Source organism: Psittacula echo (assembly GCF_963264785.1).
Source record: "Psittacula echo genome assembly, chromosome: 6".
NCBI lineage: Eukaryota > Metazoa > Chordata > Aves > Psittaciformes > Psittacidae > Psittacula > Psittacula echo.
Window position 1 is genome coordinate 9,342,077 of NC_137743.1, and position 23,469 is coordinate 9,365,545.

General features: G+C 42.0%; 1 protein-coding gene across 1 annotated transcript in view; it reads left to right on the plus strand.

The window, feature by feature from the left end:
* Window positions 1-23,469, plus strand: part of ABLIM1 (actin binding LIM protein 1) — a gene marked incomplete at its 3' end in the record, with an annotated part of 83,836 nt that overhangs the window by 9,290 nt on the left and 51,077 nt on the right. Inside the window, exons 3-4 of the mRNA XM_080621717.1 lie at window positions 7,295-7,421; window positions 8,555-8,648. Of these exons, the coding sequence (XP_080477843.1) occupies window positions 7,295-7,421; window positions 8,555-8,648 (221 nt within the window). The remainder of the gene's footprint in view (window positions 1-7,294; window positions 7,422-8,554; window positions 8,649-23,469) is intronic.

The following is a 23,469-nucleotide window of genomic DNA, read 5'->3' on the forward strand; positions in this document are numbered from 1 at the left end:
AGAGCAGCAAATGTATTGAGAATATAGTTGTGGCAGGGCAGGAAGTCTCAGATCTGTGAATTTTCTATCAGAAAACGTTCCCTCACAAGAATTATTGTTTTCCAGAAAGGTGTTTTGTTTGCCTCTTTCTTTTGTATGCTTTTTGTCACATGTAAATCGAGCAGAAACAATTGTGGATAGACTATACTAGTGCATTTAATATCGGTTCTTGCTTCTCTAAGCTTAACACCAGCTTGAACTTGGAAATCAAAACATGTCCATCTCCTTAGCTTTTATTGGAGAAGTACTATATTAAAAGGTAATTGAAAAGAAAGTCCTGGGGGAAGTGCAAAGAATTGCTCAGTAAATGGGTGTTGCATGAGGCGGCGTCGCTGGCTTCCAAAATAACTATAGGAGGAGATCCCCAGAGATAAGAGAATCTGGGAATTGTCATGTTCAGAAAGCCTGCCAGGTCAGGAATCAGAGGTCACTTAAAAAGACGGTGAAGAGTGAATTAGTTGTTACCTAGACCTTAGTTTGCCATGGGTTATCAGCATAAAAACCTTCCTAAAAGTTGCTCTGTGTGGAGGTTGCACCCTGTTGGAATTGCTTGTTTTCTGTGAGCACCAATTGCAAATTACCCCAAATAGTTTGCAGATGAAGAGGCACAATGTGCTATCCATGAGCTGGGTATTGAACAGTGAGGCTGGTTTGCTAACTGAGCGATTCACTTGGGATGCGGTGGGTTTGTGAATTCGATTTCAGCTGGAACTATCCTAGTACTGAAATGAGGTAAAAGAAATAACAGCATAAAGGTTAGCCTCAGATTTGATGGCTGTGATTTATCCTTCATTTCGTCCCACTTTTACAGCTGGGACTCTGGGGTTGCTCAGCTGGAAAAGAAAAGTACTTCTCTTTACAGGACAGTTAAAAACTCATGGATAGCTTGTAGCATGTCTGCTCTTTCTTCCTTCTATCTTGTTCACCCCTTCAGTTGAGTTGAAGGAGGGACTGAGGTTGATATTACAAAAGCTAACTTGGTGGTATGTTACTTGGAGGGTTGTTTTGCAGGAATAAGGTGTAAAGGTCAATTAGCTTGGCCTCCTTTGGAAAGGAGATGGGGAAAGAAGGGAAATAGAGTTTCCTTTTCCTGTGCAGAAGACTAACAGTGCTTACATCAATGCAGAGGGGGAAAATAAAAACTCCTTTGATAAAATAGTATCATATTAACAAAGTGGAGTGGAGAAGAGCCTCTATCTCTCCACAGCACTTTAAATTGCATCAGATGATGAAAGAGCTATTTACAGTAGTACAGCCAAGGTGTATATTGATCTCTTTCCTAAAAAGGCAATTCAATGTGAGGTACTCGCAGATGGTTAACTGGGACCTGTGTTGCAAGCAAGGAATTCAAGTTCAGGCCATTGTGATTTCTTTCCATATTCAATAAGCTAAAATGAAATTCCTTATATATTTGTTTTTAAAATATTACTTTTCCCCAAGTTGCCATTTATAATACACTGTCAAAGCTATACTCTGCTTCCCATGGGAAATTTATTTCCCTCCATTGTATGTGCCCAGCCTCTTATTGTTACACTTGAGGCGCACAGAGCTGCCCGCATGGCTCTGTTTTGCCTCTGGGGAAAGGGCAGTAGTGTGTTTTGTTCTGAGAAAGGTTTCCTATCCTTACACTGGCAAAGAGGAAGGGTCTGGCAGCTGATTTCTTGAGTTACAGACTCAGTTCCAAATCCTGGATGTAAAATTCCCAATATTGTATGTCCTCTGACTTCCAGAACTCATCACTGCCCTGGTGATTAAACGGTTATGCTTTAAACATTGAAAGCATTTATCATACAGTCAACAGAGAAAGTGAGTTTGTATTTTTAGCTTTAGAAATGTCTGGATGATCTGGAAAAGCCTGTGTGATACCATCAAAACTTTTAATCTTAAAACAAGGCTTCGAAAGTCATGGCCTGATCTGTGGTTAAAGGGTGACTGAGGAAAAGCTCTGGTTTTCCTGATTCTATGAGAAATTGTAATTGTGCAACCTTCAAATTGCCACAGAAGAATTATTGGGATGTAAGTTGTTTTTTGAGGTAGCTAAGAGTAAGTTATAGTTAGATTTTTTGACCTTGATTCCAGTGATATTTGCCCCTTTCTTGACTTCCAAATCACTGTTCATCTTCCAGCTGTGTTTGACAATGTAGTTCTGTGTAAGGCCAATGAAAACTTACAGAACCATAGAATAGTTAGGGTTGGAAAGGACCTTAAGATCATCCAGTTCCAACCCCCCTGCCATGGGCAGGGACACCCCACACTAAACCACGTCACCCAAGGCCTCATCCAACCTGGCCTTGAACACCGCCAGGGATGAAGCATTCACAACCTCCCTGGGCAACCCATTCCAGTGCCTCACCACCCTCTCAGTAAAGAATTTCTTCCTTATATCCAATCTAAACTTCCCCTGTTTAAGTTTGAACCCGTTACCCCTTGTCCTGTCACTACAGTCCCTGATGAAGAGAAAAACTTGTGTTTGTTTCTTTTAAAAGATAAATATCAATCACCACCATTCTGCCCTGCTTCACCTGTTTCAGGGCAGAAGCCTGCTGCTGTTGTCTTTATATAAAACTGATGTATCTGTTTTATAGGTAGGTGAACAGCAACAAAAGGAGGGGAAGTTTAGATTGGATACAAGGAAGAAATTCTTTACTGTGAGGGTGATGAGGCACTGGAATGGGTTGCCCAGGGAGGTTGTGAATGCTCCATCCCTGGTGGTGTTCAAGGCCAGGCTGGATGAGGCCTTGGTTTCCAACCCTAACTATTCTATGATTCTATGATTCTAACAAGAGTATTACTGCTGTGACTTGTTGGGGTTGTGGCAGCATTAGACATTATGTAGACATGTGCTACAAATGGCTATCAGCATTGAAAGGAACTCACTGGTGACATCAGACAGGCTGCTACTAGCTATGTGAGCAGAGCTAACCCTGCATGGAGCAGTGTTGGTGTGCTCCTGCCTGTGACTTGCCATGACCACATTCATTAAGACAAAAGCAGGTAGATGATGAGATGATTTCCCTTTCACGAATTCTGTGGGGTGAGCAGACAGTGTGAGATAAAGGTCTATATTTACTAGTAAAGGTTCAAAGCAGTCCAAATGAGAGAGGGTAAAGTCACATGCAGTGTGCTTAGGGTTAATGCAGAGCCCACCTGAGCTGTGCTCAGAGCTCTCTGCTATTGGTTTACAGCAGGGGAGGGAGGCAGAGGGAGAAAATCCAGCTTAATTTAGGCAGTGACGAGTGGGTTGCTGTGCAGGATGTTTCACTCCTGGATGTCTGGGGTGATGCAGATGCTAAAAAAGGAAGCACATTTTCTCATCATATCTTTGCAAGCAAGATGTCATGGGTGGCAGCTCAGCCAGCCTGCATCTTTCAATGAGGCTGCTTAAGGGGCCTTGGGGGCAAGTCTGAATCACGTATAATATTACAGTGCTGTGATACTTTCCCTTGCCCTGTCCCCCTACTTCTCCATGCTTTTGGGCTGGCTGACTCCACATCACAGCCCTTTTGTCCAGGCGTTGGCATTTGCTGTTGTATCTGGACATATCAAATATGCCACCCTGTTTTATTCCAGAGCTGTAGGTTAAATACGTTAGGATAGATCTTCAGATTGAGCAGGCCTAGCCAGACTTATGTAAAAGGGAGAACAGGTATGTGCAGCATCTCTGGCAGGGAATTGGGTGAGAAGCTTTTGCTTGGCTAAAAAATGCTGCTGTCAGGGAATGCTGTTATGAGAGAGATTGAATTCAATTTTCATGCACAATGTCTGAGCAAGTGGACATTGCTTATGGAGGTTGCAGCTACTGGCATCACAGGCAGCCCAGGGAGACCAGGATTTGGGTGACTGTATGTCCACTGCTCTCAGGTACAATCATTTTTGTTCCCTACATAGAATTGATTTTGGAGGAATACATTCTTTTCTTGATCTTTCTGGATAACCACCTTCTGATTTGGTCTTTATTGAAGTCATAGTGCAGTGCTCAGATTGAGAAACGGCTGTCATAGAGCTGAAGATTTGGGCATGGACACAACACATATGGACATGTGTCACTTCCCATTTCTTATGAGAATCAGTGCCATGGAATGTCTAGTCTTAAGTCTTCCTTCAGCTCAAATGCATTTCCATACAGTGTCTTTTGTGGTATGCTTTTCTTTAGCTCATAACTGTATATGGGAACAGTACTGCTCACTCTGCTTTTTAACCAGTACACTGCACTTTCCTCCTCCTGATCCTGGCACAGCTGAATGCATGGATGTGCAAGGAATGGAAGGAGGCAAGAACCCGGGTTAAATGACGAAAGCAAAGCACAAGGAAGCTCAAGGTCAAGGTGTGCAGTTTGTTAGGCTCTGGTATGAAGCCAGAGAGAACCATGGTGGATGCTGCTCTGGCATGGGGCTGTGGACCACTGGTCTTACCTCACGGCCCTTTTAGTTGCAGCATGTTCTGGCTGCAGGTTAGGCTGATGCACATTGCGTTTAGTGGGATACCGAGATCCTGCCTGCATATGCTGTGTGCATATGACATTCAGCCAAAGGCTTTAATGTGCCTCATGCAGGCCTGAGATCATAAATGGCTTTTATTTGTAGAGTTTGGATGAACAAATGGTCTTTTCTTATCCCAGCCTAGCCCTATTTGCTTTCTATTTTAGGACATAATGATAATTGCTAGCTTTTCATCTCTATGCCCAACGGTTTCGCCAGAGTTAAAATCAGGTTTAGTTAAAGGCCATCTCTGCCTAATAAGACAGTACTGGGATGTCAGTTTGCTTTGATTCCTGACATTTGACGTATCTGATATTAGCAGATTGAAAATAATGATATTAATTTACTCTTGCAAAGCACTTCAAGGAACTCGGAAAGAGTAATTAAATGTTATTGTTGCTATAAAATAACAAAAGCACGTTATCAAGCCCTTGTATCGCACATGAACAGAAGAATAAGTGTGGCTACACCACCTTTGGCTTCCAAAGAAGCAATGGATCCCTACTTCCTCCATGTAACTGGCTTTGGCACCGATCAATATAGAGATACTTGACTAGGTGGACCATTTGCGTAAGGCAGTGTTTTTGTTCTCACTGCTTCAGAACTCAGAATCAAAATGAAGCCCTTTAAGAATCCTTTCTTTGTTCCATATCTGAGAAATTTCAGCTTCTTGGATACAGCTGAAAAAAAGCATGGAAAATGCAGCAGATTTTTCAAGGGATTAGTGTAAAAGGGAATGCATCACAGTTTGGCAGGACCCCAGGTCAGGAATGTGGAAGCTGGCACACTAGGGAGAAGCAGGAGTGCTAGGAAGCTGGGAAATGGGTGCTGATTAAAACTGCAGTTCAGCACCCACCGAGACTGAGGGAAGGATTCCATTTATTGTCACAATCAGAAGGCAAATTGCATGGTTTTAGATTTAGCATAAGAAAACAAAGGCTGAAAGGGACCTCAAGACATTATACAGTATCCTCCTAAAGCCAAAGGCAAGACCAGCATACCATAGCCATCCGGCAGATGTTTGCTTGTCCCCTCCTCAGCCCCATGCTGGGGATTCCAGAGCCTTCTTTGGTGACCTGTTCCAGCCTCTGCTGTTATTATAGAGTGGCATGGAGCCTTGAACTGTCACGGAAGAGCAGAGGGATTCATTACATGGCGCCAGTCCTTGTCATTTCGTGATTTCAGTTTGTAACATTTGTCCTCTAGAGTAAAACCCTGGTCTTAGGACATCTTGGGGTTGCTTTTCAAGTCCAAGTTGTGTCGACAGCCTATGACTTGCATTTTATCACAAGATACCACAGTGTTTTGAGAGCAACACCACTGACAGAAGGAGGGACCTGCTGCAAATGGTGACCTGGAATGCCAGAATGCACAGCATGTATTTGGGGCTTTTTTGACCCATTATGCATCAAACAAAAGTCAGGCCCTTTAGTGTCTGAAGGAGTGACTCTCCTCTCATTGTCGGTTGTGACAATAAACCTGGACTTGCCCTTCTGCAAGGTGTGGTGTTGCCTGGGCTCTAACCCATGAGCTGATGAAGGGTTTCAGGCTCTACCTGTTCAGTCAGTGCAGCCAGGCTTTAACCGTTCAGATCACTCTGATCCTGTTTGGTCTCCTTTCGTTGCTCTTTGTTGATGTATCAGGCATATGGAGAGGATGTTGCATTCAGTAATGGCACACCGTTTGAGGATAATAGAATATGGAAAATCCTTTGTTCCAGGCTGTCTCCTCTGTGGTTTCCCTGTGTGCCTCAGCTGATGGGCATTCCTTTCTGCTTCACTGGTCTTCCAGGCCTTCCCTCAGTCCCTCTGTCCCCTGAGGCTGGGCACAGAAGCTGTAGCACAACCCTTGCAGTTCAGTGCTGTCTGCCACATCAGTCCCTTCAGATCTTACCATGGGCTCAATTGCCCCTTACCAGGAAATCTCTTGGAATATTTTATGTTCGAATAGAGAGGCATGAGAGCTTGGGGCTGAGCCGAAGATCTCTGATGTGACATGAGATATTGCGGCATCCTCTGGGACAGAGGACATTCAGTGCTCCTGGCTTCAGGTTTGCATTCTGCCATTAAAGAGCCTTTCAGAATCACAGTGAAAAGTGTCGACTGCCAAGGCAGTACTAAAATCCCTGAGTGGGAGTCCTTACGCCGATTAGAGACCATGGGAACCAGTTTCCCACACCTGCATGTGGAAGACAACGTGCCCTGCCATGCGACCTTCACTGCTGTCACATTGCTGTCACCGCTGCCTTTGGTCCTCCCTGAAACAGTCTGTATCCCTGTTGCTGGCTGTGATGTGCCACCGCCCTGAGCCGGGGGAGAGGTTGGGCTTTGCTGCCACCCAATGGGGAAGTGCAGCATCCTGATGGTGCTCGCTCAGGTCTCCTGACTCGGCTTCGTGCAAGCAGTCAAGATCTTGCTTAAAGCAACCCGAGGAATAACAGTGATTGCTTTAGAAGACAGGAGCTTTCTGCAGTGATGATTTCTGTAGCTCTGTCTTGCCTGACAGTCTTTGAATCATAAACAGCATGAAAAACAGAAGAGGTACTTTCCCTCTTCTACTGAGTGTGTCTATTATAGACATAACTATCTAGTTAGCATCTATTATAGATGATAATTGAATCTTTGTACAGGACCTGGGAAGTGTTTGAGGAAGGGAAGATGCACCTTTGCATTGCTGTGTAATGGTCCCCTTTGGTTATCAAGTGTTGCGGTGGGTGGGTGGCTAATGGGTGTTAATGAACCAAGTAACTGACAACTAATGCATTTGTTTGTTTGCAGATTGTGCTGGCTGTGGAAGAGACATAAAAAATGGCCAAGCATTGCTAGCTCTGGATAAGCAGTGGCACCTGGGGTGCTTTAAGTGCAAGGCCTGCGGGAAGGTCCTAACTGGGGAATACATCAGCAAGTAAGTAACCTTTGTGTCACCTCTGCACTCTTGGCATGAGTTCTTGTTGCTAACAGAGAAAAGCTGGCAGCAAAGGTCACCTGTCAAAATCCGGGTTTGATAACCTTTACATATACACCAAAACCTTTGTTCTCAGTGAGAGCTGAGTTGGGAAAGAAAACTGAGACGTGCAACTGAAAGGTGGTGTTTAATCATTGTAGTCTGTATTTAATACCAGTATGGAAGGGGATATATCTCCATGTTCCCATAAAGGATTAGGTGAATTCCTGCATGTGTTTCCTGTGTTAGCCAGATACAACTTTTAGCCATTTTGCTTTCCAAAATGTGATTTTGAGGGAAAAAGTAGAAACTTGTCCATTGCTTGCATTTGCTAGAGAATAGAGTAAATGTGATATGATTGACCTGACACTGTGTTTCTCGTCTCCATATACAAAGCTAATGAGGAGGGGCTTGAGCAGGAGGAAGTGTAGAGGAAAAGAGCAGGGAAAAGTGGTGTAATGATAAAGTAGAGGGAGTGAAGATACAGTCTCTGTCGCCCCCTTCAAACATGTAACAAAGAGAGGAAATAGGGAAACAGTGTGTTTCACAAACCTGTCATTAAGGGGTGAATAACATTTAATAAAAGGTAGCATCTGTAATTTCTCAAAAGAGAAATCCTCCTAAGCTGACTAATGTTTCCATTTTTACTTTATATGCCTTGTTCATACTGAAAACCAACATAACTTTACACCTGGAAGTAACTGCTTATACTCTCACAGACTACCAAAGGTTTTGTTGCTGATGTGATCAAAAACTACCTGCCTATAATAAAGACTGTGATCTCCTCTCGTACTCATGGACATAAACTCCCTAAAACAGCACCAGCTCTACAATCTGCTCTAAAAAATGGGATTTACTTCGGTGGTTTGTACTGGATGCCTTTCCATGATAAATTTAAGGAATAATTCTAAGAAGCACTGATGAGAATATATTGGGGCTTTTTACTTCTATTACAAAATACTTCCCTTGATTTCTTTCCCATTTGCCTATTGCTGTGTGTAAGAGCTCCAGACGGAAGACAAAGGAAGAGCGTAAGTCATGCTGTAACCTCTCTCTTAAAAGGGGGGTTGTAATCTGTGGATTTCCTCTTTCAGAGATGGTGCTCCTTATTGTGAAAAGGACTATCAAGTTCTTTTTGGAGTCAAATGCGAAGCATGTCACCAGTTCATTACCGGGAAAGTCCTAGAGGTAGGTATTTTGGAAACTAGAGCTGAAGAATTGGGCCGTGTCCCATTATGTCCTCTTGCAACTGCAGAGAATGCAAAACCTATCTTAGGAAAGGGTTTTTTTCTGCTGATTTTAGAGTGAAGATGCTGATTTTCAGAAATACTTTCCACATTTTAGCTTTGCAGTCATCAGGAAAAGTGTGTGATGGGGAATTAATTGCACTAGTTTCTATGGATCTGTGTTTCCTATGGTTCTCTTGTAATGGTGATGTGCAAAATCTATTGCACTGCTTATTCTGTGTCTATTTGATGTATTTGTAGAGGTAAGTTGAGTACTGGAATCACCTGTGAGAGAGAGAGAAATGTGCTAGCGAGGTCCATTATACATTCAGAAACAAGAAGGCAGAAACCATCTGAACCATCTCTTTTGCTGACTCTAATTTGGAGTTCTCAGTGTTCTCACTGAAACTGGCCAAATCTTTTTAGAGATGTGTATTTTCTGTTGTTTGCACTGATCTCCATCTCCCATGGCTGTGATGAGTCGCCTTTGAACTGGAATCCGTGAACAATGCATGGATCCTTCTGGGTCATCATTGAAATGTTTAAAGGGCAAAAATGCAGGGAACCTTCCTTGTCACACCATCACTGAGATACGAGAAGCAAAACTGGTACCTTTCCTCCCTGTAGGAAACTCTGTTCTATGGAAAGAACCTAAGCTTTGAGCTCAGGTCTAGAGGTGGGCTGTATAGCTTGGCTCCAGCGTTAGTGATTGAATGATCTTATCAATACATAGAAATAAAGCATACTAAGTTCTGGGTAGAAGTAGAAATCTTCCTTCAGTATTTGTGGCTTTCATTGATTCTCAGGGCACAACCCATGATAATACAGTAGAGGGCAGCAGTAGTTCTCAATATCTAACTAAGACCAAACTGCTGAAGCCTGTAGAAGTTGAACTACTCATATAGTGAAACTGACTGCTATCTCGAAGGTGTAGATTGGACAAATCCTTAGAAACTTTCACAAAAGAAATCCATACTATGTAGTCAGGGAGGCCATTCAGACAATTGGCTTAATTGCATCCAGTATGTATTAGCAGCTCGGATAGTCCATGAATAGATTTCTTCAGGTATCATCTGGGAATGCAGATGCAGAAGAGACATTCAAGCACTTTCTGTTACTAAACGGTGCTTGAAAAGATTAGAAGATAGAGGTGAGCAGCTCACATTCAATAATCAGAGCAATCTGTGAGAACTGTGGGCTCATCCTAGAAACCTTTTACACTGTCAGAGATGCTGAGTTCCAAAGGGGCAGTACTAATGCCTCTAAATTAGGCTAAAGGAACTGATAAGTCAAAACTTGGGATGAGAAAAACTTGTGTCAACACTTGTATAGCATTTAGACAGAGAAGGTGTTCTAAAGGATGGAGTCAGAGCATGACTTAAATCTTCTGGTAATAATGGAGATGAGAGATTGGAAGCAGCCATAGGGCCACGAAACATAATTCACAGCACAGGATGCCACAGTTCAGGGAGGGCTGCAGACCTATTTGATGCAGGACATTCACAATCTCCTTATCCTGGACGGGTAATCACCTACAACATTTCACTACATCTCAAGTTTTAATTTAGACGAGATTCTCACAGGAGGATTAGTGTCTTACCTCTTTGTTTTCTTTGGCAAATTTGGGTGGTCTTGATGATTTATATCATGTGAGTTGTCTCTTGTGCTGCTGCCTGTCTTGGGAAGGAAACCACATTTCTTCATGTAAAGTAGCACAGTCAGAGGAATTATCTAGGTAAAGGTTGTGGCATCATTGACCAGCCAAAGTTATAGCTACTAACATCCAGTGGGGGGAAAAAAAACAAAACACTTTGTATTTTACCTTTTTACTACTTTTGTTAATAAAAATGGTAGTAGTAAATTCACTGATCAGTATCTTCCATTTTGTTTGTCAAGAAAATAATTTGTCAGGTGCAGAGCATGCTATTTCATCGTCTTCATCAATGATGAGAAGAAACTGGAGGGAAGTACACAGTACGCTGTGCACAAACACTTCCCTCTAATGGATCAGAAGCAATGAGCAGCATGCCATTGTAGTGCTGTTCTATTTGTGGCTTATTCATATTACATCTGGGACAGTCTATAGAAAAACTGAAAGGAAATGATGGCTTGAAACTTCACTTTGGGTTCACAGAGGCTGGTGATCTCTTTTTTTCCAGTAAAAGATATTTTGTTTGAAATTATTATTTAAAGAGAAATCGAGATACTTTGCAACATTCTACTTGCAGCTCCTGCTTGGTTTTGTCCCTCAGTATGGTTTAGCATGGAACATCAGGCTTTTAGTCTTTTACAGTGAGCAGCCAACAAGAGAGACCTGCAAGTCTTCATCTCAGAAGTAGCTCTGCTGTGCCCCTTGTAGGCACACTCTGCACAGCCTGTCATAAAGGCCAAGGTTTGAGTTCAGACCCTGAGATTCAAGCCTTGAGAGGATGGAGTCCCTCCAGTAATCCCTCTGCTCAGCTGATAATTGCATTAAACAGTACTTACTTTGCTAATGCCCACTTATCATGGTAGGTTGCTCATTTTTCTAGGCCACAGATGGAACAACTTTCAGTGGCCATGAAAATATGCAAGAAAAATATCATGTGCGTTTAAGTCAGCTGAGATTTGGCACACAGTCACAGATGATAGATGAGTGCATGCCAACACAATAAATGTGGTACGTATCCAATGTGAAATAGATATTGCAACTGTCTTGAGCATACTGGATACTTTAACACATCATTTCAGGCAGTGTTGTCAAGGCAACAGAGATCAGTGCTCTTCCTTGGGTTTCTCCAGCAGAAAGGAATCTTTATTTATGAAAAATCACTCATTTCCCAACAAGTGGTAAAAAACGTTTTTATCAGGCAGTAATGGCATAGTAAGAGTGAGGACTTTCACACAGACTTTCCACTAAGCTATTGTTTTCATAGCTTCAAGACTTGCCTGTTGAAAGATGCCCATCAGATCCTAATCCCACAAATTTCTGTGTAGAAATGTGTAACTCCACAAATATAAGTAAACTTTAGCACGTATTGTGCTATTTGAAAGATGCTGGCCTGAGCATTTTTTGTCTAATGTGGTTATCACACACAATATAACTATTCCTCCAGGGCTTAACTCTAAGTATGTCAATGAGAAGCTTTCCGTTGACTTCAGAGAATGGTGAATCCTGCTTATATCCATGTATTTCACCTTTGCTTATCTAAAGTCTCTTGCAAAACTTCTGTGGAAGATAGGTGGATATTTTGCATGAAATCATGCAGAAAACCCAAGAATAAGACTCAGGTCTTACAATTTTCCCTTTTTTTGGCTCTTATTGATATGAACAGGATTTGATCTCATGATCTACAGATGGAGATGTATATATCAAATCCCTCAACCGTCCTGCTACTCTACCCATTGATTTTTATAACACTACTTGCTTCTTATTAATTTGGAAATAAATGGCCATTGTGTGATTACTCCTGGCTGTGCATAGCTCGAGTTCCTGGTCCAAGGGTCTGCTGCCTGCCCTGTGATCATCTCCTGTGCACACTGTTGAAACTTGCACCCCACCTTGTAAGCAGTGGCCTAATGCCATTTCAACAGATGGACCTGAAAAGAGAAATGCCAGGGCACCAGAAGGCTCCCTTGGCTTCAGCCTGCAAGGTCAAGTCCTAAATGTGGGTTTGATATTGTAATTTATGCTGAGTTTCCCCTGATTTTAAAGAGGAGGAGTAACTTAAGATGCGGTATTTGATGTGAAGGAGGTTTAGTACTTGTAGGTGGTGTTACTTTAATGTGCCAGAAGTTTAGAGTGTCTCCTCTGTGCTGCAACAGCTCTGAAAGATGTCAGTTCTGAGACACCTTGACTTCTGAAGTTAGAAATAAATGACAATAATTATGAGGGTGAAAGCACAAACAGCAAAAGCTGCTATGGTTGCGTAAGGAGACCGTATCCATGTTTAAGAGGCAAAGAACGTGAGCAGAACAGCCTGTGAGGTTCTTCAAGCATTGTTTTCAGAGCTAGAGTTGAAAACCTGTGCTGTGAGGTGTTAGGAGAAGTTTCTGCTGGTACTTTACATGTGAATGAATTTGTTCTAAATAAATGAATAACGAAGAGGTGACAGAACAACATTGGTGGTTCCCATACGAACTGTAAATGATTTATTCGAGCAAAGCCTGTTTATGTTGTTCAAGCATGTGCCTTCTGCCAGCACTTACCCATTTAAGCAACTTTGCTCATGTGAGTATTTGTATTCAGATGCTTCAGTTGATTGACTTTCAGGGGAACTTGGTAGCCTACCTGTTTTAAGTAATTTGTTTAAGGAGTCGTAGGCTTATAGCTCACATGAAAACATCACCTTTCTCTGCAAAGATCCATGCAGTACAGAGTTCATTAGGTACTTCAATATGGTCATGTTTCTTGTCCTGTGTTCTTAAAGCAGTACACTTCATAGGCTGAGGAACCATGTGGAGAATCTCTTAAAACAAGCAGAGGTTTATTTCAGTTCCATTCAGAAATGTTAAATGAAAGGCTCACATATATTCTTCTGCTGAATTAAATAATCAGCAAGCCTGTTTTCATAGTCGTTATGCCAGAAGTACAAACAAAACATGCAATTGACTGGATTTTAATGATGCAACCTGTACTGCTAATACAGGTTGAAGTGATGTAAGTTTTTAGACGCTTTCATAAATGAAGCAATTAATGAACAAACACCCATGATATGATGGCTCCAAATTATTTTGGTGGTATGTTAAACCTGCGGTAAAGAAACATCCCTGAAGAATACATCACCCTTCTGTTTTCATAGCACTAGCTGTCTACTGGTTTGGGTGTTTTGCAGGTTTGAGGAGACTTGGCTCTCAACCAGTATCTCCTAGTTCACACCATCATTGTCACCTTCACACTCCATAAAAATGCAGGGAAAAGGCTACCCAGCAAATGGGAAGCAGCACTGGAGTTTGGAGCCTGCTTTGTCAGTTGTGTGATCTGCTCCGTTTGTGTTTAGTTTTACTGCTGTTACAATAACTGAGAAAACATGAACCTGTTGCCTGAATGTCCCAGGTGAACGATAAGAAAAAGCAGAAGCACATGCTGTGATCACTTGTCCTTTTAGACAGGTCTATGCACACCACAGGACCGTTTTGATTATGGAAAATACCTGTTGAGAGATCAGGCAGGGTCAGTGGACAGCGCCCACTGTAAATTCATCAACTGTGCATAGAGTGTGTCCGAAGCATGATAGCACCCAAAATGTTCAAAGGGATAAAGAGATACAAGTGGGAGAAGTGAGACATCCCTGCCCATGGCAGGGGAGGTGGAACTAGATGATCTTAAAGTCCTTTCCAACCCTAACTATTCTATAATAAGTGTCTTCAGCACTCTGCCTGCATTAACCTAAATTAGACTAGGATAACAATCTCAGTGTAACTAAGTGTTTCTGACAAAACTAGACTAACACCCAGGAGGCTGTATAAATTCTTCAGAAGTGGTGGAAGTAATATTTAATAACGTCCAGAGAAAGAGAGCACTAATCGCATACTCAGCAGATGCCTCTTCCCAAGGGAAAAATGTTCTGAGTTGTATCAACATCAAATAATGACACACAAGTGATGAGAAATGGTCCTGCCCCTGCTTGGGCTGGTGTTCTTCCCCCTTTGCCTTTTGCAGAATGGGTTGGCCGAGTCCCTGCAGAGTGGGTTTAATGTGCAGGGAGGATTATTTCCTTGTTGTGGTGGGTGTGTGCAGGGGAATGCGAGCAGAGCAGAGGAGCGAGGCGCAGCGCTGAGTGCAGTGACAGGCGCTGCACCGGGAGCTGCATCGCTGAGAGCAGGAGCCCTCTGCACATCGCTTCTGGTAGGGCTCCGAATCGGAACGGAGGTGGAGGGAGACTGCCCGCAGAGCTGAGAAGGGAATGGACTTAGACTGAACAATTAGGCTCAGAAGGTAAAGCCCTTCCTGTGAAACTAGATCTGAACTGGAATGGGTCGTAGCTTGCTTTTGTGGGGAGAGGGGATGCACTTTGTGATGTGACCGAAGAGTGTGCTAGTGGTGTTTTAATAGGGTATTTCTACTTTTGTTCCTGTGCACCAGAAAGAGTATTTTAAAAGGCTGTGTGTCGTTCTGTGGTTTAGGTAAAGGGAGCACAGCTAACATACTTTTAAACTGCCAGGAAGAAAATAGGATGGCACAGAGCTTGAACAGTTTCTGATTGTGGCTGATTGCCAATGTATGGAGGAACAATGCAGTCCTTTATCTCAAATGATTCTTGATATAGTTTGTGGGCTCTCTTGATCACTTCTGGAGATTTGTTGCATAGAAATAAGACTAGGGTATGTTTCCCATTTCCCTGTCTTTTTGCTGAGAAACATGTTTTATCAGTTAATGTAGAACACTGATATTTTTGGGTTCCTTTTTCCCCTAATGTGGGGTTTGTTTGCATAAAAATGGGGAAATGAAAGGTTTAATAATAACTCAAGATATGGGTAAATGCTTTAGACAGGTTGTCAGTGTAGCTGGGTAGCAGCATAGGTTTTACTTACAATACCTTTTCCTGATGAAAAATATGCTGGTGTAATTGCCCAGCACAATCACACCATGCACAGGGTCAAAACCAAATATTCTTCCAGGAAAATAACCTAAATTGCTTCGTGTAAAACTCTTTCTGAGCAGAATTTTGGTTATCTTCTCCCTTTCCTCCCCTCCCGATTGAACTAGGCAAGAGGGATATTTGTAGCTGGGAAAGACTTCACTTATAAAGGTGACAAAAGAGTATCAGAAGTTGTCAGAGGCCCAACAGAAGTTCAGTTGCTATGGCAGCAGAATCACAAGGCATTAACTTCTCAGCAGCCTTTTGGAAACCGTCCTTCAGTCAATTTGAACATCAATAGGAAAGGGAGGAATGTTAAAAGAACACAGGGACGGTGAATGAGAAGAGCAAGTTGTAACAAGTGATCTGAAAAACCAACCAATTAAAGCTTCCTTATTGCCACAAAGGGATCTGTGAAATCTTGCAGGTGCTTATAAAAATAGGGCTTATCTGTCGAAATCGCTTTCGTGAGTACAGTGTCGTTGATTAGGATCTGCATTTCCTAGCACAGCACCTTTAGCTTCGACCTGTTGATTTAGTTAAATATTCTCTAATGTGTTTCTTGCACTAAATATTACCGCAAAATTTTAGCAGCCTGGTCAGAAGTCTTCAAAATGACGTTTCAGGAGAGGCATTTATAGTATAAAGTTTACAGCAGCCTTTGTGATATATGGTCATTGCATGTCTTCCAGTAACACATAACAGATACTTAAAACAAGTAGCTTTTTCATGTCTTAGAGGTGCACATAACCAGGTTTTACTAGAAGGATGACTTACCTAGGTGACTTTATTTTTCTTATTATGTAGCTGTATTAAGAATTGAATTGCATGGCAACAGAGCACATCTTGTTCTCCTCTTGGAGCAGTCTGCTTTAGGGAAAATATAATACTCTATTTGCATTTCATAGCTCCCGTTGCTGCTTCTGTTCGTCTTTTAAACCTTTGTTTGTGGTAGTGCTGCCTGCTACAATCACCCCCAACAATTCATAATGGTCCCTGCACCAAAGTACTTACACTGAAAACACAAGGTCCTCCAGTGTCACAGTGTCACTGTCAGTTGGGATGTGGCGATAGGGCAGTGTGAGCATGCGCTGTGTAACAACACAAAGTAACTTCTGCCTGTTACTTTTTCTGTCTCCTGGACTGACAATGAAAAATGGATAAAATGATGAAATATAATGGTGAAATGGATAAAATATTTTGCAGGGTTGTCATCTTTCATTTTTAAGTCCTACCAGTGGAGAGTTTGCTCCTGATTTCTGAAAGAGCAGGGTAGGACTGAGACCTGTCCCCCATAAAAAGTCATTGTTAGGAAGAATGCAGCAATAACATGTCTGAAACTCGAGGTGGAGAAGAGCCTGTTGGGGCAGGTCTGTGGCTGTCACCTGTTTGTAACAGGCTCCATCCGTCCGGCTATTGTGCTCAGTGCTGGCTCTGTGAGGACTGTCCCCAGTCCTTTGTCTGCTGTGACAGGGCGCTTTCCTGGGTACACAAAAAGAAAGGAAACAAAACAAACCCAAAAGATATGCCTGGAATCTCTAGGGATTGTGAAGTCCACAGAATTAACACCTGCCTTTACTGAGCAGGTGCTTTACAGGTGAGGAAATGTGATACACAGGAGTTTTTTGTGGGTGATTAAATGTTTAAAATGACCACCTGGAGCACTGAATGTGTAGATCTTAATTACATGCCCGTGCTACTTTAGATCATGCAGGTCTAAGAGTTCTCTGTTAGGTACCTGGGATATATCACATTTATTACAAGCCATTTTCTTTGTAAGGGGGAGAGAGAGCACACAGCAAGAGATGCACCTTTTCAGCACATGGAACACATACTTTGGCATGTAAACTGTCTGTGAAGCTAGCTTGGGGCATTTTGTGGTTTGCAGAAGTCTCTGCCGTAAATCATTTGAGTTTAAATGTGAAGAAATTGACTTTTACATGTAGGATTTGGAGAGAGAGGTTTGTTGTGCATACAGATGGATCTGCTGTTGCTTTGAATTCTGTAAAGTAGTTGCATCTTGGCTGGAAAATGTTCTTTTCCTAGCAATAAGGAGAATAAGAACTGAGGCAGTTAAAAAATTGAAGCCTACTTAGCAGCATCCTTGAACTATTCTACTGCTATTAAGACAACAGTCATGGAGACCCTGTGCTCGATTGGATACTGAATGGCAGCAAGTGATGTTAGGTATCCCTTCCTACGTTGTGTCCATCACCTCTTTCCTGTTCAGCACCATAGCAATATTGTATCATGGTTATTTTGTTGTCATAGTCCTAGTAGTAACTAGAAATCTGGATTTCATATGGAGTCAAATCCCTGTCTTTTGGCTCTGGCAAATACACTCCGATAGGATGTTTGTGCCAGCTAGGACTCAGAGATATGCTTGCATAGTTTTGCATCTATAATTGGAAATCACATGTATCAGCAATGAGAAAACTGAGAAATAGGACAAAAAAATGGACTTCTGCCAGAAATAAAAGGCTCTGCTTTTAGCAGAGGCCATGTTGGTGGTCTGAGATTTATTCAAAGTTACTCTATTTGAAAAAGAGACCACTATTTCACTGCACAAACAGTCCGCAGGTTACCTTGGTGGCCTTTGATTTTTCCATTTTAAATTTAGCATAACACTTTGGCCAGAACTACAAAACAGGAATTCCTGAGAAATGCCTGGATGTAGTTAAATCCAGGCCCATAATTATATATAGGTTAATAAAGGATAAAACCTCTTCTTTAGACTTTTTAAAGCACTATTGAATCAGAATAGTCGGAATGACATGACATTTAGGATCAGTTTGCTACAAGAATAGGCTCTACTCAGTAAGAGAAAGATATGCCCTGCTCAATTCACTCCTAACATGTTTTCCTATTAGAACAATCTGTGAGTCTGCCAGGAGCATGTTAGCATAAATTGAGTGCTTCGTGTCTTGCTTTGTTTCTTACGGGCTACCTTTGGTTTATATTCTCTGGTTATCTTCCACAAATGTCCTGTGTCTGACCACATGCTTGGTTTCTTTCCCCATCCTTTACCCTTTGCAACTTCAATTTCTCTGCTGTTCTTGGGACACTCCCTCTGAACTGAATGCAGACAGCAGGATGGAGACCAGGCTTTGCTAAATCGCATGCCAAAGGTTGCACAGTTCCTGAAACACCTTTCTGACAGAAAACTGGAAAGGCAGTTTTGTGTTAGATGAGCAAGAAACTCAGCTACAGTTACTTGGATCTAGTGGTGTGCAACACGGAGGTCTGGCAGAGCTGAGAGTCCAAGAATTTGAGTTCTCTGCTTGGCTCTGCTGCAAGCATGCATTTTGATCCAAGGTGAGTTGCTTCATCTCCCAAACTCTCATTTGATTCATTGTTAACAAGGTGGTTTGCACTTGCCCGCTGAATAGATCAACATGAATTTTGCCTAGCACTACACTAACCTGTTTTCTCTCATACTTTTCCCATACTTAGTGCCCCATTGCAGAGCTGGACTCTGGGTCTGTATCAGTTCTGGTGCTGATAGAGCACACCCAACCCCAGAATGTCTCCTGGCCTTGCACTTGAGCTGTCTCTCTGAACCACAAGCCGCATCAACAAAAGCTCCCTTCTAGCAGCAGAGCCCCTGCTACACCAGGAATTTTGTTGCTTAGCCAAGGTCTCAGTGAACTGATTTAACTCAATTGGAAACTTTTCCAGTGTAACCTTTGACTTTGACTCTAATTACTCTGCTGTTTTGGTCCAGACCTGTGCACACTAGGAGCAGCTTAATGCATGTGTAAAAGCTTCTCTATATGTAAGGCCCATTGGAATGAAATGGATTTTAAGATCAGAGGAACTGCTAAGATCAGCTTGCTTGACCTTCATTCAAGTATCACAGAGCTTTTCCCTCAAAACCAAATGAAAGCTTATCCTTTGGGAAATTATCCTGCCTTGCCATGAAGACTGCAGAGTGATTATAAGGCCAAAGATTTTCTTTTTTGCTGCTTAAATTACCTTTATTCTTTAGAAACTTTACCTTATTTTGAGGTTAAATTTGTCTGACTGCAGCTTTTTGATGTCATAGTTTTTTCAGTGGGATTGAAAAGCTCATGCTCTTTCCTGCTATTATCTCATTGCTTGGCTTCTAATCACCTGTCCATTGTGATCTAGTCATCTCTGCAACCTCTCTTTGAGTAATGACTTGACCTTCAGGTTCACAGCTGAAGACTCATGTTGTTTTGGTGGTTCTCCACTGGGTTCTATTCTGTAAATCCACATGTATGGACTCATCAGTGGTCTAATGGTGATGTTGCAGTATCTGTAATGAAAAGGTATTTTCTGCTTTTCTTTTATATTCTGAATGATCAGAAGAGCCAGCCCTTTCAGATACGCTGAGAGCATTTTCTAGGGTATTATTAGTGATGATCTCAAACCACCTCTCTCAGTTGCTGTTGCCCACAACACAGCCCTCAGTCTCACAGGGCCCTGCTTCCTTGATTTGCAGCATATTGCGTTAGACTTATAAAACGTACTTGTTGGGTTTGGGTAGCTTAAGCAAGCCTTGTCTTTGAGTCATCCCCAAGTTTACCAGGAAGGATTTTATGTGCCTGTCTTGGCCAGTAGTAGAGGTACCTCATGCTGTGGGTAGAAGGAAGTCATCTCGGAGGTACCTGGCTCAGCAGAGCCTCCCCTGCTAACACATCCATCTGGCAGAGAGCTGCCTAGCCACGGTTTTCTTAAGACTCTTGAGTACAAATTATTCAGATCTCCTCATTTGTAAATATTGACTCATGGCAAACAGTTCAAAAAACCTTGCTCAATAAACAGGATCAAACAGGAAGAATCTGTCTTTCAGCATTGTTAAATACAGACCGGAAAGATACACCTCCTGAATACTCCTGCCTTGTCTGTGCCATCTTTCAGCATTTTTCATCTGCAGCTAACAAGGGATCTTTGCCTCGGCTGTGATTAGTTTTCTTTCTTATTTTTTCCCCATCATGCTTTAATAAAGACTCTTACTGCCTTCAAATTACTGTCCACAGTTATTTCTTTGGTAGCTTCAGCTTTCTTACTGGTTGTCTTTATTTTAAACGTAGTCATTGCCTTGATTTTTTTTCTTTGGTTTGTTTTTTTATCTAATAGCATCTTGGTTCTGACAATTTTCCTGTGCATTGAGCCTATGGACTGTGATAACTTTGTTGTTCTATTTTAGAATACAGAATTTCGGACATTAGTAGGATGTCTTAAAAGTTCATGTTTTTATGGTTACTTTAAAATCTAGGAATATGTATGTTCCTTTAAATTTCCATATGCACATTTTTATGTGTGTGTGTGTGTGTGTCTGTGTGTTCGTTCAAGGCCAGATTGGACAGAGCTTTGAGCAACCTGGTCTAGTGGAAGGTGAACCTGCCTGTGGCAGCGGGTTGGAACTGGATGAGCTTTACAGTCCCTTCCAGTCCAAACCATTCTGTGATTTTATAGCATGTATAATGCTGCTCTTGATTTCTGTCTGTCTATACATGCAATCAAATCATGATTAGAATGAAGACAATTGCTAGTCTGGGGGAATTGTAAAGAACATTTTTATATTAGAATGAGGTCTCATATTTATTACCTGCTGTCAGGTGCAAGACTTTCTGATTTATTAAATAATTCTATTGGGGTTTTTTAATACACAAAGGAGGCTTGTTATTCACCTTCCTAGCTAAATTTTGGCAGGTTGAAGTCAGCTATAGCTCTACTGATGGGATAAAGGTGTTTCTAATTAAATAAACTAGTAGTATCTCAGTCTCCCAGGATACTTTCCATTGTTTTGGAGATACTATTGCAATAGTGCAAATACAATTTCAGTTAATGTGATATGCTAATATATATACATCAAGCTCTGTTATTAGAAGCCAGAGGGACAGGTCAAGCGACTAACAGTCACTTCCTGCAGAGAGTTAAAGGGGGAAACGTGGTTGTGTTTCACACTCAAACTCACATATTCCTGATAACTCGGTGGTCCTGTTATCACCTAACAAAAGAAAACATTAAGATGACTCAGGAAGTGGGAGATTCCTGGTGTTAGGGAAGATTGCATATTGTATGCATCTGGTACAGAATCCATTCACAAGACTCCATGCTGTCCTTTGACCTGGGCCATATAATTAATGCTCATCAGCAAACCAAGCAAGGGCTTTGCTTTGCTTTCAGCAGGCTAGAAGCTGGGGCTGGAAGGGCTTTCTTGCCTTACTGCAGAGGAACTGATCACTCAACTATAGCTCAGCAGCCCTATGCAACACACTCAGTAGTCAGTAGAGGAGTTTTGCTGGCTGATTGAGACACAGTTATGGTTATGCCAGTATTAGGCTGTTTGAAAGTGCCCTTGGCACTATGGTGAAGTTACTGTAAAGTAGCTTTGCTTGGTTGATTCTGATTCCAGCAATATGAATGTGGCTGTAAACAGCTCCTTCAGGTGAAGTATAGTTCCACGTCAAAAATACATGCTGGGCAAAATGCATACAAGATAAAGGAATATTTAGTTAATGTATTATTATGTATATTAAGTGCTTTGTGAAGCCTAAGGGTAATGGAGGCAATGAATTCATAGATCTGTATTGTAATTAAAATGAAATTTAATAAAATCTAGTGCATATATTTCCTCTGGAGTGTTTCTGATTAAGTATATGGTCAGTCACTGGAATTCGGTTTCTGTATGCATAAGTGTAACCCAGGATCCTAAGAGATGTTGGAATCCTGGCAATAGGCAATAAAGCTGTGTTTGCTATTTCTCTGCTCCTCTCTACTGCCCGCAGTATTCTAACCAGCCACTCAGGCTACTGTGAACGCATTTCTTAGTGGAGTGCAATTACTTTCCTTATACTGACTGCCTGCTTTTAAGTTCTTAACTTTGGTCCTGATGTAGCAATAGGTGGATTTGCCCCATGAAGACACAATTAATAGCCCCCATAAAGACCATAGTTGGTAGCTATAATTTCATCTGTTTGTGCAACTTGCTCAACACTGTTGTTGCAGGAAAATAAGAACTCAAAGCCAAGCTGACAGTGTGGTCACAAGTAACTACTAAAGGAAGTCCAGTTGATGTTCAGCTGGCATGAGGACTCTTTCTTTCTTCATGCCAGCAGAGCAGTTGCACAACTGGGGATTTAGTGTGAATCATTACTCACATCTTTGCTAGGAGGAAAAGTTATACTCCAAGCAGCTAACAGTTGCAGTGCTATAGCAGCAACTAATGAGTATGACTATATTGAATGGTGGTAGGATTAACACTAATAAGTTACAAAGTTCATTGCAGTATGTCTGTTAAGGGGTACACTACCATGACACTGGCAGTCACTGTTGGAATGCTGGAAAGTATTCTTGGATAAAAATCAGAAAGCGGCATGAATTAACAGTGCAAGTGTTCATAGCAGGAGGACAGCTGCAGTTTTGGCTTGCCCAACACAGCAATCAATGGAAGGCTCAGAGGGTCTTCCACATCTTTTGCATGCATGTTGTCATCCAGATTTACAGTCACGGCCTCACGCTCCATTTCCCTCTTTCCTCCTGTCTTGTGTCTTGCAGCCCCATCAGCTTGGGAACTGCCAGTGTGAGCTCTGCTTCCCGCTGCTCTGTCCTATCTTCAGTTGAACAGAGAGCCTGAGAGCTGTTTCTGTTGAGATGGTGTGACAGTAGTGTTAAAAACACATTTAGAAGGTCCTGGCTTTAAAGATACATGTCAAACAAGGATTTATCAGTCTGGAATTTGTTCAACGTTTAAATTGTATGAGACCTTCCTTCCTTTGGTAGTAACAGAGAAAATCGTGGTATATTCTGAAGTCCTTTGGAAGCAAAGGAGCTGCACTTTTATTTTAGCATCTGAGCACAGATATTTGTAGTGACTTGCTAAACAGACAAGAGCCTGGGAAAAATGAGTGGACAGTTTGGGTCAGGATGTTATGAGAGTCAGATTTTGGTCTTCATACTGTTTATGCTGTTCCAGCTCCTCGTGAGATCACAGAAGCTTGCAGAGAAGGAAACAATGGAATTTGATATTGTACCAAACATCAAACAGGGTTGAAGGTTCTGTGACCTCTGCAAGTAATTAAAATAAAGCTTCACTGGAAAATGGTAGGCTACTGCCACAGTTCCTCTTTTACAATGCACAACATTCCTTAGGGGGGTTACAAGATGAGTCCAAGTTATTCTTTGTGCTGCTCCTTAGTCCTGAAGGGAGTTAGGAAATCAGGTCATTCTCCTCAGTCATGGTAGAACTAAATA